The sequence below is a fragment of the Ciconia boyciana genome, chromosome 3, assembly GCF_034638445.1.
Source record: "Ciconia boyciana chromosome 3, ASM3463844v1, whole genome shotgun sequence".
Taxonomy (NCBI): Eukaryota; Metazoa; Chordata; class Aves; order Ciconiiformes; family Ciconiidae; genus Ciconia; species Ciconia boyciana.
In genome coordinates this window covers 2608225-2624614 of record NC_132936.1, presented here as the reverse complement: position 1 = coordinate 2624614, position 16390 = coordinate 2608225, and the positions used below count along the sequence as shown (strand labels likewise).

The window sequence follows — 16390 nt, the reverse complement described above, 5'->3', positions numbered from 1 at the left end:
CCATGGCCCCAGCAAAACCAGCCAATGGTTACCAGGGTCTCTTTCCTTACCTACCAGAGTGCTGTCTCTATTCCTCCAAATGAGGATCTGACCCCTTGAAGTATCAAGCAGCCTTATCTCGCATGAAAGCAATTTCAGCAGATCTGGTTACAGCAAATTGTATCTAGAAGGGGGATAAACATCATGTAGTGATGGGCTGTGATAAAGAAAAGGTTTTGAAAGTGCAAAATCTACTGCATGGGAGTAACATTGTGTTGTATTTTTGTCTTCTCTGTTGATATGCTTTTCTCACAGGAACTCAAGGAGTGCTCTGGCCATGTGTTTGTAGACTCTGTGCCTGAATTCTGTTTACCAGAGGTGAGTTTATTCAAATCCTTACTGAAAAATCTGACTCCATTCAATCATGTGGGAGAAACTTGCTAAATAACTATCAGATTCATGCTAATTTATTACTGCTCAGTAAATAATACTACTAAAATCTCTGTGTTGTTAAGGTGCCTCTAGTATCTATGACACTGGAAAAAGGATGGAAACAGCCCTTTTCAACAATGGTTTTGGGAGATCTGGAAGGTCTCCTTGAGCAGATCAATATCTCACAGAAGAATAAGACTTTAACTGTCCCTTTTTATGGGCCTTCCAAAGACAATATGACTGAGCTGGACTTGATTATGACAGGATACATGTGCTGATCTAGATAAGGGCAGTGAATGAAGACAAGGAAAGCTGCTTGTCTCTAACCACAGATGCATGACCTGCCTCATGGAGCTGCCCTGGGGAGCCGACCGTGTGGTTAGGCCACTGTTCGATTCTGCTGGGCTGCAGTCAGACGTGCCGTTTTGCCAGCAGCGAATTTAGGTTAAAAAGTTTTGCTGCCTTCGTAGCTATTCATCGCTGCGTCTTTGAGGGAAGAACTGTACCCTCATATCCAATGACAACTGCAAGTAGCTGCTTCTCAAGCTGTTTTTTTCAAGAGTACCTGGGTTTAAAAAAAAAAGAAAGCAAGACTATTGAAAATGTTTGAATTAACTGGGCTTACCTGACTGATCAGATTAACGGTGTATGTAGGAGAGCTGAAGAAGTAAAAAGCTGAGCAGAGAGTGGTGAGGGTGAATGGTGGGGTATAGTCTGGGAATGGTATCCTCTTTCCTCAGCTGTGTTCGGACTGTGATAACATCAGTTCTTCCATTTCATGTTGGGATGTTTTCTCTATCTTTCAAAGACAGAGATGATTGCTTTTGGGCAGCGATTTTTTTTTTTTTTTCCTTTCTGCCTGACAGGAAGTACAAAACACTCCTGGAAGGTTGTCAGCTTGCTGGGGTTCTGGCAATAGCGTTTCTGTCTGTTGATTCCATGAAACTCACCTCTTGCAGCTTCTGACTCTTGTCATCTTGATTTTTTGAAGGAAGTTGGTGGCTCTGGCACTAGTTTTGGCAAGTGATATCAACAGATCTGTGTGCAATTGCTTGTTTTCCCCAACAGGAATGGATATAATCCAATCACCAAAAAAAAAACCAAACCCCTAATAATTCTGGGTTCTTGTGTGCTTTCTGGTTACTCTCCTGTGGAATGGAGGGATGTAGGAAGCATCTGTATGCATAGAAAGTGCCATTATGTCCCAGATCTTGGGAAGGATGGAGTTTAGTTTCTGGGTTCCCTTTGGCATTGAGGCCATGCACAGGAATGATGATCTGCTGGGGTTTAGGGTGCTTCAGCTAGGTATTCTGGTTATTTTGTTGGGCTGGAAAATACCCACATCTGTAGCTCTAAATATGACTGATGTGGATTTGCTGCTTCATTATACCAGTGTCATCACTGAATGTAAGTCTGTTTTCCCGCAGTCCATGTTACAACTAGAAGACAGCAACCAGCTGCACGTCACCATCGTAGGGACTTCACAAATGGCCTCTCAAATGCTTCGGTTCCAAAGTTCCCAACAGATGCCAAGTCTTCTCTGCGAGCGCTAGGAGCAGATCCTCTAGTGATACACAGCTCGCATCTCTAGCTTCATAGGTTCCCCTGTCTGGAGGATGGTTCAGATGTCATGGCCAGCTGAATGCATCAGCAGAGTAGAAATGTGCCTGGTGTTTGGCAGTGTAGTATAAGAAGGAGCTTATGTGAAAGAGGCTTTGTCTTCTTCTTTGTCTCCTTCCATGCCACTTCTTTTGAAGAAACTTGTCTGCAAAAGCAGTTAGTTTGAGAATCACAGTATCACTTCCAGGAACACCATTGCCAAAGAAAGCCAAGTTTTGAATGTAATCCAGAAGCCACAAGGTGATAAGAGGCTGTCTCAGCAGCAGAGTATACTTCCACATGTCAGAGTGCAGCCCTCTCTTTGCTTGGCAACCTGGTCTCTCTCACTTCACATTCAGGAAACATTTTTAAACCTCTTTAGTTCATACACACTTTTAGTGAGATTGCCACAAGTCCCAGGGAAGATTTTACTTTGTTTTGGTTTTGACACCCTTTTCATCCTATTAGTAAATGCTTCTAGGATGCTGGACGTGGGACGCTTAAGCTTGGAAAGTGGTAGTCTGTAACCTCCTGATGGCTTGCTGGGCTGGGATTCAGCTCAGGGCTGAGTGACTCCCCATTTGATTCTGTATGGTCTGGACACAGCTGAAAATCAAGGCACGAAGAACCAGCGTGGTACGAGCAGGAGTCAGCAGACTCTTTGATACCATGTAGTAAGTGTACTTCTGCCTGGCAAGCTTAGTAAGATAAAAGGGTGCCCTGTCATGAATCTGAGGATGGTGTTTCACCTACTGTACTCAGCTTGGAGATCATGCCTCCCACATCAGCTGTGATCGTGGATTAAAACCATGAACGCTTAGCTGTGAGTTAAGCAGCTTGTCACCAGAGCACTGTGTCAGCCCTCTGAAAAGCCGAGTGACCTACTTTCTTGCCTTTTTTATTCAAATTGCTGGACCAAGTCTTGTAATCAGATAATATGTGCTTGATGAGTGTTGAATTCCATTAGCTGCTCTATAATAACTGAGTTAGAGGTCATATATCTTGTAGATTTCTGACTTGACACCATTTGTGTTATAGCATTACCAGTAAATATTTCTAATTAAAATTCCTTTAACAATGTGTGAAATCTTCTTTCCCTCTCTGAAATGCTGTCTTAACTGTCACATCAAAACAAATTGGACCCACCCGTCTGTTTTGTTGTATCCTATGAATGAGCTTAATCTCCTGCTGTAGAAAATGTGAATGATAAAGATGCCAAGCATTTAGTTTGGGAAAATATGAGAATTATTTTAAGCATATGAATAAATACAATCTGCATTCATCTCTCTCACTCTCCTGGGGTACAGTACCATGTGCCACATAAAAAATATGAGACACCCTGCTAAATCGCTTCTGCAGAAGTTTTGGTGTCTGCACAGTGTTCCTCCCTAAGGAAGCGCATACATCACTTCTTTGATAAAAGTGTAATCATCATGCCTCTCTTAATGGCAGCCATTTCATTACATGAAAGACAGACAAACCCAGGACATGGTTTCCTTTTCAGATTTGAGAAGGGAATAATTTTAGGTGGCTTTTTAAATAAACCTTGTTAATTTAAAGGAAACATTAATCTTTGCCACAGCTGAGACATCCCCATCCCCCCCCTTTTTTTTAGTAAACTGGTTAAATTCCTGCAATATAAAGTTACAAAAAAAAAGAACAAGAAGTTTTTCTGCCATTGTTTAAACTGCATGAAAGGGTTACATGTTGCTTATCTCTTTCCTCTGTTTTCAGACTGAGCTGCTTGACCTCTCCACGGTAGATGTAATCTTGATCTCAAACTATCACTGCATGATGGCATTGCCCTATATCACAGAGTACACAGGATTCACAGGAACAGTGTATGCCACTGAGCCCACTGTTCAAATTGGCAGGTAAAAAGCCCCTTAATATTCTCTACTCCTCTTTCATCACTGCTAAGGAAAAGGTGTAAAGGACAATATGGGTAGAGGAGTGGTGTCTAATGTTCCGAAGAGGCTCTTAGGCAGTAGCTGAATGCCGGCCAAGTCCTTAGTGCTGCAAATGTGTTAACTCAATGTTTCCCAACCTCTGGAACCATCGGTCTTCAACATTTACTGCAGGTGCTTTGTGTTGAGTCCAGGCAGTAGATGTGGGATAGTAGAGCTTGAGTGGACTGAGACACCTTGAGCAGCAATTACCACATAGCCAACTTCAAACCTTCAAAAACCATGAATCAAAGATCTCTCCTGCTCCTCTCTGCTCCCCTTAAACAAAAAAGGAATCACCAATCTTTTCATCAATAAATGACTTTAAGACTGTTGCCTTGTAGTTTTTCAGCATTTGTAATTCATATCATCACACTTTCCTCCACACCATGGAAGGGAATTTTAAGCTGGCTTCATCTCAAATGACAGTTGAGATACATAAGCTCTGAACTCCAAAGAGAAGTGCTAAGAAAACCAGCAGAAATATGAGACTGAAGAAGAAAATGTAAGACCTGACAGTGCAGTCAAAAACTTAATACTTGGTCATCAAATTTGGCAGTCTTTTCTTACAAAGTTGTCTGTTGATTGGATAAGTCAATACCAAAGGCTGCAGGTTTGGCCCTCCATGAGGTTTAACTGGACTTGTGCTATGTGCATCTCTCATGCAGAACGGCTGCCATGTTCAATAATTAGAAACCAGATTAGGCCATGGTATCTGAACTACTCTGTAAGCACTTTAGGGCAGGAATCTTTGTCTATTAAAGGTCCTATGCAAACTTTCCACGCCAGAGTAATTCTCCCTTTGTGTAAAAACAAACAGAAACTGAAGGCCCTTGTAGGAAAAAGGAATTGTATAAATACGAACTAGTAGTAGACCTCTGGGGTATTGCTGGCCCATAGCTGAAGATAACAAGCGTAGTCTTGTTGGAGAGTATACTGGTGTGGTTCTCCCGACCCCAAGTAATTCCAGATGCCATTCTTCTGCAGTTAAATCTGTCACTTTGTACTTTCAAGGGGAAGCATGCATACAATTACAAATGCTGTTTAGTTTTGGGCAGTGAAATCTGCAGTGCCAATTTTTAATGCCTGACATATTTTTCTGTCTCAAATGCTGTAATTGTGCATTTGTAGATGAGGAGACTTCACTCTGATAATGTGCTTGGCTTAGCTAAGTGATAAACAGGCATCAGCTAACGAGTTTTCTTCGTATATTTTGTGTCATTCCATATGACAAGCAGTCAGTAATGAAGAAATCATTTGGTGCAGCAGGAGAGAGATTTGGGAGCTCCTCTTGTCCTGCCACTTTCCAAATCTCCCATAACCCAGTGGGCCAGATCCTCGCAACCAGGCAGACAGCATTGGACTAGCTTGAGCTTGAAACACTCAGTGGAGAACCAGGGGTAGTATTGGTGAAGGCTGATTGCTGCAATGCCTCTGCAGGAAGAACCTCTTTTTAAAACTGCCTAATAGTGTTACAATTTGTGTGATATTTTGGAAACATTTGGGATGAAGTTCTCTCCTGTGTGAAAGGCTGCACTACTAATTTAAGTATGATGTCTTTTCAGACTTCTCATGGAAGAACTGGTGAATTCCATTGAACGTGTGCCAAAGGCTCAGTCTGCCTCCATGTGGAAGAACAAGGAGGTACAGAGGTAAGGAACAAGCCACCGGGAAAGGGTGACTGTCCTGAAACACTAACCAAGGTTTAGAATTCACGGTAATGATGGGTCAGCTACTACCATTAAGCAAAAAAAAAAAGCCTAAGAGGTTTACACTATGACTCCTTGGGTTGGTTCTTTCTTTAATTGTTGGCACATTGTTGGTCTTCCAAACAACCACACAAGTTTGATTCTTGGAGGAAGACTTGGTAACACAAGTGTCTCCCCTGATCTCCCTTCATATAGTTTAGCTCCATGATGGTAGATAAAACCAGCAGATTTTTGTATTAACGTCAGAAAAAGTTGCTGAAATTAGCAAGCTATTGAAACTTAATTATATTGTATTGGACTAATTTTAATTTAAAATTATACTTCTATTCATGTTTGCTGAAATGCTAAGAAAGTCAAGACACAACTGTTGGAAGTTGTTGGTACCACTGCTCTGTTGGCCAACCACAGAGCAATGGTACCTTTCTTCCCAGGGCTGCAGCCTCTTTTACACTTAGACGACAGAGGTGGTTTTTTGCTTTCTTTCAAAGCTTAGAAACAAATTGAAATTTCAATAAAAAAGGTTAGTTGGAAACTCTATGTCCATTATTTCATCTGTATGTAAAAACAAGGTGCTCAAAATTGAGATCTTCTAGATCTAAAATTTTGAAAGCCTATATAATCTAAAAATTACCCATACAGTTTATAATTGCAGATAATGCTTTCTTGGGAAATAAAAACAACTTTAGGTGCACAACATGTTCTATGGAGGAGACAGTTTCGTTATTAGCACATATTAAAGATAAGGCCGGTTAATTAGAAAGTTATTTTTAAAAGCTACTTTGTGCATTTTTAATTGATCTCCCATTTTCTATTCCTAATTCTTAATGTGGCTTGATTTTAAAGTTTACTAAAAATGAATTACTTCATACATTATAAAAGTAGTCTTGACATTTTCCAATATCACAAAGCAAAAAAATTAAAAATCCAAATTAACATATGTTTAGCTATATATTGTACTCCCCTGCTGAGCTTAGGAGCAGTCTTATCTCAGCACTGCAACTCTCACTCTTCTGAAGAAGGCAAGTAAAACACAGATGTAAAACAAAACTAAAGGTAATAAAGATGTTTGGGATTTTGTGCTGGTTGATGTATACTCTGATCAGAATAGCGTTTGTTTTTTTTTAATAAAGTTGATCAGGATTTTGTGCTGGTTGATGTATACTCTGATCAGAATAGTGGGGTTTTTTAATTTTGGAGTCCGCTGGCCTGACCAGAAGCACTCCTGAAGCTCACAGTGATGTGAAGAGAGAGGACTGGAGCCATTATTCTCGTCACACTATTGCATGTGTTTTGTATGCATGGTTTAAAGGAGGATCATATATCTTAGAGCTCATTTAATGTCACTTTCCTGGTGGTCGTATTTTAGAAAAAGTGCTGTCTAGCACTTTGTGTGCTGTTGACTATTCCAGAGGCGAACACAGAGAGGTGATCTTTGTTCTGATTCAACTGCTATAGAAGGCTGGAGTCTTTTTGTTGGAGCAGTGTTTAAAATACATTTTTCTGTCTTATATTGCTTGGGAAGAACCCTAACATTGACACTGCCTCCTTGGTACACCAAGTAGCTGTTGTAATGGGGTACCAATGGAGGTAGGAGGAAGGTATAAGAGCCCACCTCTGGGGATAGACAGGACCAACCCTTCTGTCCCACTTACAACACCTCCGTAGAGCACAGAGCACTGCCACAATATTGTATGTTGTTGGGAACCTTGATCAGATGGCAGGTCCCTCAACTTTCAGAAGTGAAATGCACAGCTTGCCCGAATAGGAGATAGAGGCAGAGCAAAGAAATGCTATGCTAGTGGGGATAGCGAAACGTAACTAGTAGCCCTGCAGCTGTTTAGTAACAAAAGTCTACGTGGCATAAACTCTGCCGTGAGGCTGGTACGAACCAGCGTTGTCTGTGAGCTGGAACAGCGGGACAAATCTGAATTCCCTTTCCAGCTGTGCCCCACCTGTGCTCTGAGTTTCCCCCTTCAGCTCCCTATGCTTCTGTAAAATGGAGCTCCTATCCACCACAGAGGGTATACAGGGACTTAATTAATGTTTGCAAAGTGTTTTGAGATTCCTGATGACGTGTCATGCAAGCGTGAATGGAACTGATTATTATAGCACGTGAGCAAACATCTACTGATCCACAAATTAACACCTGGCTAATAGTACATGCAGGGTTGGACTGCCATCCGTTATTTAAGAAAATGTGATCCTTGGTGAATTTTTTTTTTTTTTTTTAAATACTTGGCTATTGCTAGAACAGAATACTTATTACTTCTGAGTCTAACTTTAATTTTTCAGGCTGATCAATCACCATTACTGCTTTACAGTTCAGTTAGTTCTACTCTGAACAGTTAGTATAAAACACAAAGTATTATCATCTTCATTAGATAAAGCACTGAAGCATTTTAAATGCAAATACTGTATAAAATATAATAAGTTCATTATAGTGGTTTACGTTTTTCCATTATCAGATCCAGTCTGAACTAATTGCTTAGCAAGTTTTATTACCATTGGTTTTTATTTTAAATGAGCAATCTCATGGAAGCTCTATAGATGCTCAACCAGGATATCTTTCACGCTGATTAGGATTCAGGAGGCTAAAGAGGAAGCTTGCCTTATGAAAGGCACTTTGTCGACTACCTGTTTGATAGTTTCTTACATCTTTCTGTAAAGTGTCTGAAACAGGCTGTTTCCTGAGACAGAGCAGTGGACAAGAGAGGCCAGCATTCTGATCTAGCTTGGTACTGCCATCCTCTTCTCCCTTCAAATAAGAACGTTATGTCCTATACTAAACGTTATCCTTTGCACTGAACAGGAGGGACTGTTTCTGTGCAGATGCCCAGTTAAGAACACAAGCCTCTGAGTTTTCTAAGCATAAATTTTGTATACTAACCACTGGACTGTGCTGCTTTGCGATACCTTCCTGTTTGTGGCTGTAGGTTGGCTGTCCTGGCATCTGCCCACATACGTCTGGTTGTTACGAGGTGATCCACAATAGGGTGTTGCCATAGTGTTAGTAGATTCACTCCAGACTTTAAAATATCCTCTAGTAAGTTTCTGTACAAATTTTAAAAGCGTGGGTGACAGGTTGAACGCCAGCAGGGGCACATCTGAGGAACCAGCAGTCCTCATTGTCTCTGTGTGCCACTCAGCAAAGGATGAAACCAGTGGAGACTGGTGCCACTGGTCTCTGTTAGGGATCAGAATATATTTACAGTGCAGCCACAGAGTCAAGGCTAATAGAAGCTTACTTCAATCACCAAGGACAATTCCCCACTTTTCTCCATTACCTGGAGATACATTCTCCTCTTCCCAGAAGAGAAGCTCCTGAAAGCATCCAACACTAAATGCTTCTTATGGTAGGTTAAAGGCTTTTACAGGCAATTTGCTTCAGTGCAGTGGTGGACAACTATCCACGTTGCTTGGCCTTTTGTTGCTTATGACTTCCCAAAAAAGACCTTGAACGCTTTGTTTGTTTCCTTAAGCGCAGTATGCTTTCAGCCAGCATGTGCTGGAATTACAGTTATCGCACTAGACCTGTACAGCGGTCTTGGCAATAGCTGGCCTTAATCCTTTCTTCAGTATCTTAAATTATGGAGGAGTTCACTGACCTAGTAGATATAACAATAAATTAAATTCTTTTAAACAAATTGATCAAAGAAACTTGACCAATTTCCATAAATCTTTGGAAATTGGTTTGAATTAGCCTTTGATTTAGCATTGGTTTAATATACAAAAAAAAATCCTATTCTTCTTATGCATTTGGCAGCTGTGCTGCTTCCTGCCTCAGTTCATGTTGCTAAGGAAGATTTATCTCCCAGAAGTTAGCCATCTCTCTTACAGCCTGTGACATTACAGTTCACTTCTTCCCTTGACAACGCTGTCCAGCTAACTTGCAATGTCTGTGAAGAGCAGAATGGATGGATTTTACTTTGGTGTAAAACATCTTAAATACTTCCGTGTAGGGGATTTCAAAGAGCTCTGCAGTGTCAGCTAATGTATCCTTGCCAGTACACTTGGAAGGCAAGTGGGGTATCTGAGTTGAAGGCAAAGAAACTGAGGTGCAGGGGCATGTGCTCTTACAAGAAAATGGTGACAAAATTGAGAAAAGAGCCAGCCTTTGTTCATGGTCTGGTACTTGTGTTTTAATCACAAGATTGTGGCTTACTTTTGTTTTCAAATTCTTAGGATATGCAAAATAGACACTGATCCAAGATCCTAGTCACCTTGACCTATTCTAGTGGTGCATTTCATGTTGACATGTCAGATCAGCCAACATCTTTCATCAGTGGTGAAAACACCACAAGAGTTGCTGTAACACCTTCCTCACAGCTACTTCTTCAATGAAACGGCTGAATAGGAACAACAAAGAGAGCTGAAGGAGAGCAGTCTTTGGGGTGAGGCAAAATGGGCAGTGTGGTTCTGCTCCTCAACAGGCAGAAAGTCTTGCTCCTCACTTTGAAGCACAAGGCATATTGAAAGTGAAAAGAAAAAAGAGAAAAATCTAAGATCTGGAGAATATAAATGGGAATAAAAGCTGGTGGTCCATCAGGAAGTTCTGAAAATGCCCACACCCCGTTGATCTTTGCAGATTGCTGCCCGCCCCTCTGAAGGACGCAGTGGAGGTGTCTATGTGGAGGAAGTGCTACACCATGCCAGAAGTGAATGCTGCGCTCAGTAAGATCCAGCTGGTGGGGTATTCTCAGAAAATTGTGAGTACATGTAAAGCTATCCTCAGGTCAACAGTAACAACTTGTTGTTTCCCAGCTTTTCTCTGGCAATGCCCTTCCTTTTCTATTTTCCCTCTAGATCCTGTGTAAGATCTAGTTACCCTAGCCTAGGAAAGCAAGACAAGTTTATAGTGAATGTCCCGCAGTCTGCCTCCCAGGAAGGGTTCTTGTTTGGTGAAATCAGGGAGCATCCATTTGTTTCTCCTCTTCCTTGGGGAGGCCAATTTTAAGGCCGCGTACCTTCAAATTCGGAGTTGATGGCTGGCCCACTGAGAGCTGGGAGGATGTACCAAATGAATGTATCCTCTCTGTTTGTAAGCCACATCCCCTTCTGAGTTACCGTATCTCACTTCTGGGAATCTTTTGAGTGCTTTAGCCTCCACTTTCTTTTATACAGCAAATTAGGGATTGTAAACAAAACCTAATGGTTCGACCTGAACTTCAAAAACTCCTTTCCCAGGGTTCCCAGCTAATATTTGTTGTCTATGATGCCGTTGACTATAATCCAGTGTAGTTTCTAGAATGAACTGAACCAACAATTCAGTAGTCTGCAGATACACTGTTCCCTTGTAGCTTGTAGGCAGCATGAGGGCCATGATACCTGCTAGTGCTGCTCAGGGCCCTCAGAAATAAAAAGATGGCTTAAAGTAAGTTGTGTACCCAACGCTTTTTATTTGCTCCCTTTTCTTAAGCAATGGGCCACTGAAGTTTGGAGGCTACTGTTCATGTATAAGACAGTTTGAAACAGTAACCAGTACTGCTGTGTACTAAATTGGGTGGATTTGGGTTTGTGTGGTGCTGCATTACGGCTGGTGAAAAAAGACCCCAAGTCACCGCTAACATGGCTGCTGACATAAGTAACAGCTGCAGCTTTGTCTAGCAACTGGACAGGTTGAGGGCATTTGGACTTTTGGTATCCGAGGGTGGTTACTGTTCATTTTCCACTATCCTCACAGTGTGGATGCATCTCGCCTAATTTTAGATCTGTGCATCTGAGCCAATCATTCTTTTATAGTTACCGGGAAAAAAGAGACATTTCTAGAGCATATTTTATCTCTTCCCAAAGCAAACTTTTAAAATAATCAGACCCTAATTAGCCAGTTAACCCAAAACGTGACAGCATCAAGAATGGTTTGTTGTCCACTTTCCATGTCTGCATATCAGCAGAATCTAGAGCCTTGATTTACACACTCTGAGGGATGGAGACCCTGTTTTGTTTTGCAATGCATCCAAATACGTATTGAGATACTAGAAAAATCGTTAGTATTGCATGAATCAGATGCTTGTTCTATTATTCAGTAACCAGAAAGTAGATCACATTAGCGAGGTATACATGGAGGCTTATTTTCCTTTCTCAAAACAAGTATAACACATTACTGTGTACAGATAAAGCAATACACTTTCTAATGACACCTGGAAAGGAGACAACTGTCAGGTTGCTTATGCTGACAGCTGAAACTGAAATTTGGATTAAGCTTGCAGGGTGGTGTTTCTAAATCACCAGCAGATAGCATTTAAAAAGAAATGAAGTTAGAAAGTGAGTGAATCTGAAGTTAAGTTTATGTTTTCCACAGCAAAATGTGTAACCCAGAATTTTATATCAGTACAGAACTACTTGTCCTTCCTTCTCTCCTGCTGGCCCATATCAATAAAATTTGACTAAGGGAGTACAGAGTTTTCAGAGATGTAAAGCTCCTACAAGCTTCTTCAATACAGCAAAGGCAGGCAGAAGATCAAGACCCCGGTTGATTCCTCCATTTAGAGTTATGGTTCAGTGTGAACTCTCTTAGACGCCATAGAATTCACACAGAAGAGAGACTTTATGAAGGCCCTACCTCAGGAAAAACTTTTCTTAGGGTTAGGTTTCTTAGCATGTGTCCTGTTAGACATTGGTAAATAAGAACACCACACATAAAGCTTGGTAAACTAGCTTTATAAAGGCTTTGAATAGCAAAACTACTTTTAAAATTGATATCACTGGTGATAAAATGACCTGTTCTGACTTCTCTCGGGGGCTCGCTCAAGTTAATGTCTCTTACTGTGTGTTTCAGGAGCTGTTTGGTGCTGTGCAGGTTACCCCTCTCAGCTCAGGCTACGCTCTTGGAAGTTCCAATTGGATTATCCAGTCGCACTATGAAAAGGTTTCCTATGTTTCAGGATCTTCTCTACTTACAACACACCCTCAGGTACAGCCCCTGACTTTTGTTAGTCTTCTATAGGGGGAAGTGTCTTTGCTCAAAAAAAATTGAGGGGCTTGTTTCAGCTGGGATCAGGTTTAGTATGGAAGCTGTACAAAGGTACCCCTGTTAGTAATTGGCTAGATTTTTAATGGGCATTGAGAAGACATACCACCCTGATAAGTGGACAGGTATCAATAGTGACTAGGGAAAGACAACTAAAATTCTTTCCTATCTGTGATTTGATGTTAATTTACTCACCAGCTGGGAAATTCTCCTTCACCTTAAATAGGAAATTTTCAACAGAGTTAAACAATAGAGCATTAGTGACTTTTTTTAAAATCCATATTTCACTGAAGAGTCTTTACAGACAGTTCACAGACTGCTTCTATATCACTTCTGAAACATCCTTCCTTGGGAGAAATGATAGCTAACTGGCTGCCAACTTTTCCACCCTGCTCTGCTAAGGGCAAAGTCTTTATAGTGCTGTAGATGTAATTTCCAGTAAATTAATTCTCTCTAGATCCATAAATTCTTAGTGCGAAGAATGGCTTGAAGTTTGCAGTACTGTGTGCTTCAGAAGTTGTCAAAATAGTTAAAAGCAATATTAGCAGGAGGTATTTAAACGTAATTTAGAAAATGTGTCAGGTTCACGATCAGTAAGTAATTTTCCCCAAGGTGAGTATCTTCTAAAGAGCTTTGCTTCTGAGCATCCTTCACTTAAAAGCTTGATTTCAGGAGCTGAACAACTACAATAGATAAACTATCCTTAATAGTATGGCTGTATTTGGCTACACGCAATGTATCAGAGTCTCTAAATCCCTTTTTCTCGTCAGCCTCATACTGGCCTGGGTTGTGCTCTTTCGTCACCTTCTAGTGAAGGAGCAGCAGCAGTATTTAGCAATATATGAATGGAATATTTCTGTGAGGAGAAACTTTGAATTATAAGAAGTAGTTTGGTAACTGAGAGTGTTTTCTCTCCATTTACGTGAAATGGTGGTTCAGTTTATCCGGTTAGACTGGCGAAGCTTCATCATTTTCCACAGGGGAACATTTCTCTGGAAACTTCTGGTAAAGTCCCTGTTTTTAAGGAAATTACCTGCCTGTGGCAGGGAATGGTGTGTGAATAAACTGCCTGGTAAGAGCACCATGGGCAGCAGATCTGCACTCACTCACTGCAGCCTGCAGAAGTGGTAGCAGTTAGACAGCACAGTTTCAGCTTTAACAAGTGCAGGAAAATGTACTGCGAGCCTACCTGAAACCCTAGGGACCTACTCTGTTTGCTAACAAGAGATGAAACCTGGACTATTCACTCTGCTGACAGTGTTGCTTGTCCTGCATGCTCTCCGAGAGCCTCATTTTTTAGCATACAGTCCATTGCACTTTGCATTATTTTATACTAACACATAGTTTAAAGGAATAGCTTACCGTATGAAATTGCATTCAGTTTGCCCTTTCCTTGTTATTTACCACATCACAAATGTTACCAGATATCATTTGCATATCAGGTATCATCATCATCTTATATTTGCTTCCAGATGGTTGTTGAAGACAATGAATATTTTTTGTCCCAGCGTTAATCCCTGTGACCACCAGTACGAGCTCCTACAATATGGTGATTCTGTAAAGGCTAGTGGTTTTTGTGAGCTGCCAACCAGCTCTTCATCTACTTGATGTTTGACAGACAGTATGTAATGATAACAATATCTTGAGTGGCACAGAGTCAAAATTGTGTTCGACAAATCAGCTTTTTTTCCTCAGGGAGTGAGAAGTTGTTTGTCTGACCTGTTTCTCTACAGAATCATGGTGAGCCGTCATAATGAAATTCCCATCTTTTAACAGTGTATGAAAACAGTCACTGTGTTTTGTTTTAAAAACAATATCCAGTTAATCAGCATATGTTTATGTAAAAACATATCCAGAGCTTTTTGAATAATAGTAAAACCTTAGCACTTTTCCAGTCTTCTCGAACTCCTTCTGTAGTTGCTAAAAATGGGCATCAGTTGACCAGGCTCTCATCACCCATTTTTTTAGGGTGACAAGACACAGATTATTTGGGCATACAAATGGAAAAAGTGCCTCTTGCTCTTGCATCTTGTCTAATATACACAGTAATAGCCTGGAAAGCATTTCCTTCTCTCAAGGTGCAAACAGGACATCTCACCTAACCAAAACTGGGCCCCCACCCAATGCTTCCCTCCTTCTCCCTTCTGCCAGCACTGGGATTTAAGTGCTGATGTAGGGGAGATGGCAGCACGGGTGGGAATTAGCAGTCATGGGAAGACAGTGGGATTGCTTCTTCGGTATGAATTACGGCTTAAAGTTTTCTTGAAACTTTAAGTTACATCTAGGTTACGTCTATAATCAGCAGAGAGTTATGGTACATCTGTAATAATCAGCCCATCTCTATTAACAACAGAAAATGAAGCAGTTAGTTTAGCTTAGACATAGCCCAGGATGTACAGATTAGCTGGAACTGGGTGCAGTGAAAGCTGGCTGTTGGATTGATCTTGGATGCAACAACAGGAGTATCTTGTGAAATCCTCAGCGAGTCTGTAGGAAGTGCAAGCAAAAGGTTCAGCAAAACTGTATTCATAGCTGCTGAAAATAACTGAAGAGCTTTAAAGGGTTTGTTTGAGAGTTCGGTCTGGCACCATTAATTGTTCCCTTTACTTCTGTCTTCTGGCAGATGGTTTCTATTGAAAATTTTGCCTCACCCTCTACTGAGGCTAGAATTGACACTGTTGCCACTGAAGTGGAGAACAGGAGTTGACAGCACAGGTTCAGACATGTCACTAAAAGCCTTTTAAGACATATTCTTTACATTAACCCACAAAAATCAATGCAAGCCCTCTCAGTGCAATAGCAGCTGAAATTATGCGTATCTAATATGGCATGGTCATTATGTACATTATCACAGGCAGATTCAATATTATTTTTTATTGCATTATTGGCATTTCATTTTCACGGACATGGTGTGGAGAGTCAAAGATTACAATAAATCTCACGTAACAGATCTGGTCCTACAAGGTGGTGCACAGCGTAAACTTCTGTCGAAGTTGATACGGAATTCCGCTGCATGTTTAACAGAGCAAGGTCTTTCTCAACTACTTAAGAATGGCACTGAGGGACTGTGAGCAAGGGAATTAACTGTACAGTGATCTTCTAAGTTCAGTAGAGGAAATCTCTTCGTCAGTCTCTTCTGGTAGAAGTCTTTCCTGGTTGGTGAAACTGAAGAGGGTCTGTTGAGAATAAATAACCATAAAATACAATGCAGCTGGCTGCAGTTTCCCACCTTTGCTTGAATAGTAGCTGTGGGAAGTGCATCCCAGCCCAGAGCAAGGCTAAAAGTTAACTTTTCACCATAGCTGTACTCCATCTGCAGAGAGAGAAGTGGATTTTGCCTTTTCAAGATTGAATTATGCTAAATTTTGAGTATCAAGAATATATATTTAGTATCAGGTCACACTTAAGTATAATTTCTGAATATCTACTCTGTGTTTGCTAATGGAGAGAAGTGGGTATGCATTTTCATTCTGCTTTAATAAAATGCCAGTATAAAACATGTCAAATGATTGACCTCAGTGAAAAATGTGTGAGCTTTTATGCACAGTCAAGGCGGAAGCAACGTTTGCTTTAACATTAGACTGCCTGCCAGTGGCCAAGTTGCCGCACTAATTCCTTGGGCCATTTAATCGTCAGTCCCTCCACTACATCTGTGAGCCACAGGATAGACTGTGCAGATATAAACTCTTCTGTCCCCCAGGAAGCAGACGTGGCATGGATAGATGCTTGTGATAGCTACCTTCAGTGCTTTAACCGCG

At 41.0% G+C, this 16390-nt stretch overlaps 1 protein-coding gene across 2 annotated transcripts in view; it reads left to right on the top strand.

Moving 5' to 3' along the window:
• Positions 1-16390, top strand: part of INTS9 (integrator complex subunit 9) — a 75588-nt gene that overhangs the window by 14954 nt on the left and 44244 nt on the right. For both annotated transcript variants that reach the window (XM_072858231.1, XM_072858230.1), the window contains 5 exons: positions 295-357; positions 3745-3884; positions 5522-5608; positions 10251-10371; positions 12441-12575. In XM_072858231.1, coding sequence (XP_072714332.1) covers positions 295-357; positions 3745-3884; positions 5522-5608; positions 10251-10371; positions 12441-12575 — 546 coding nt within the window. The remainder of the gene's footprint in view (positions 1-294; positions 358-3744; positions 3885-5521; positions 5609-10250; positions 10372-12440; positions 12576-16390) is intronic.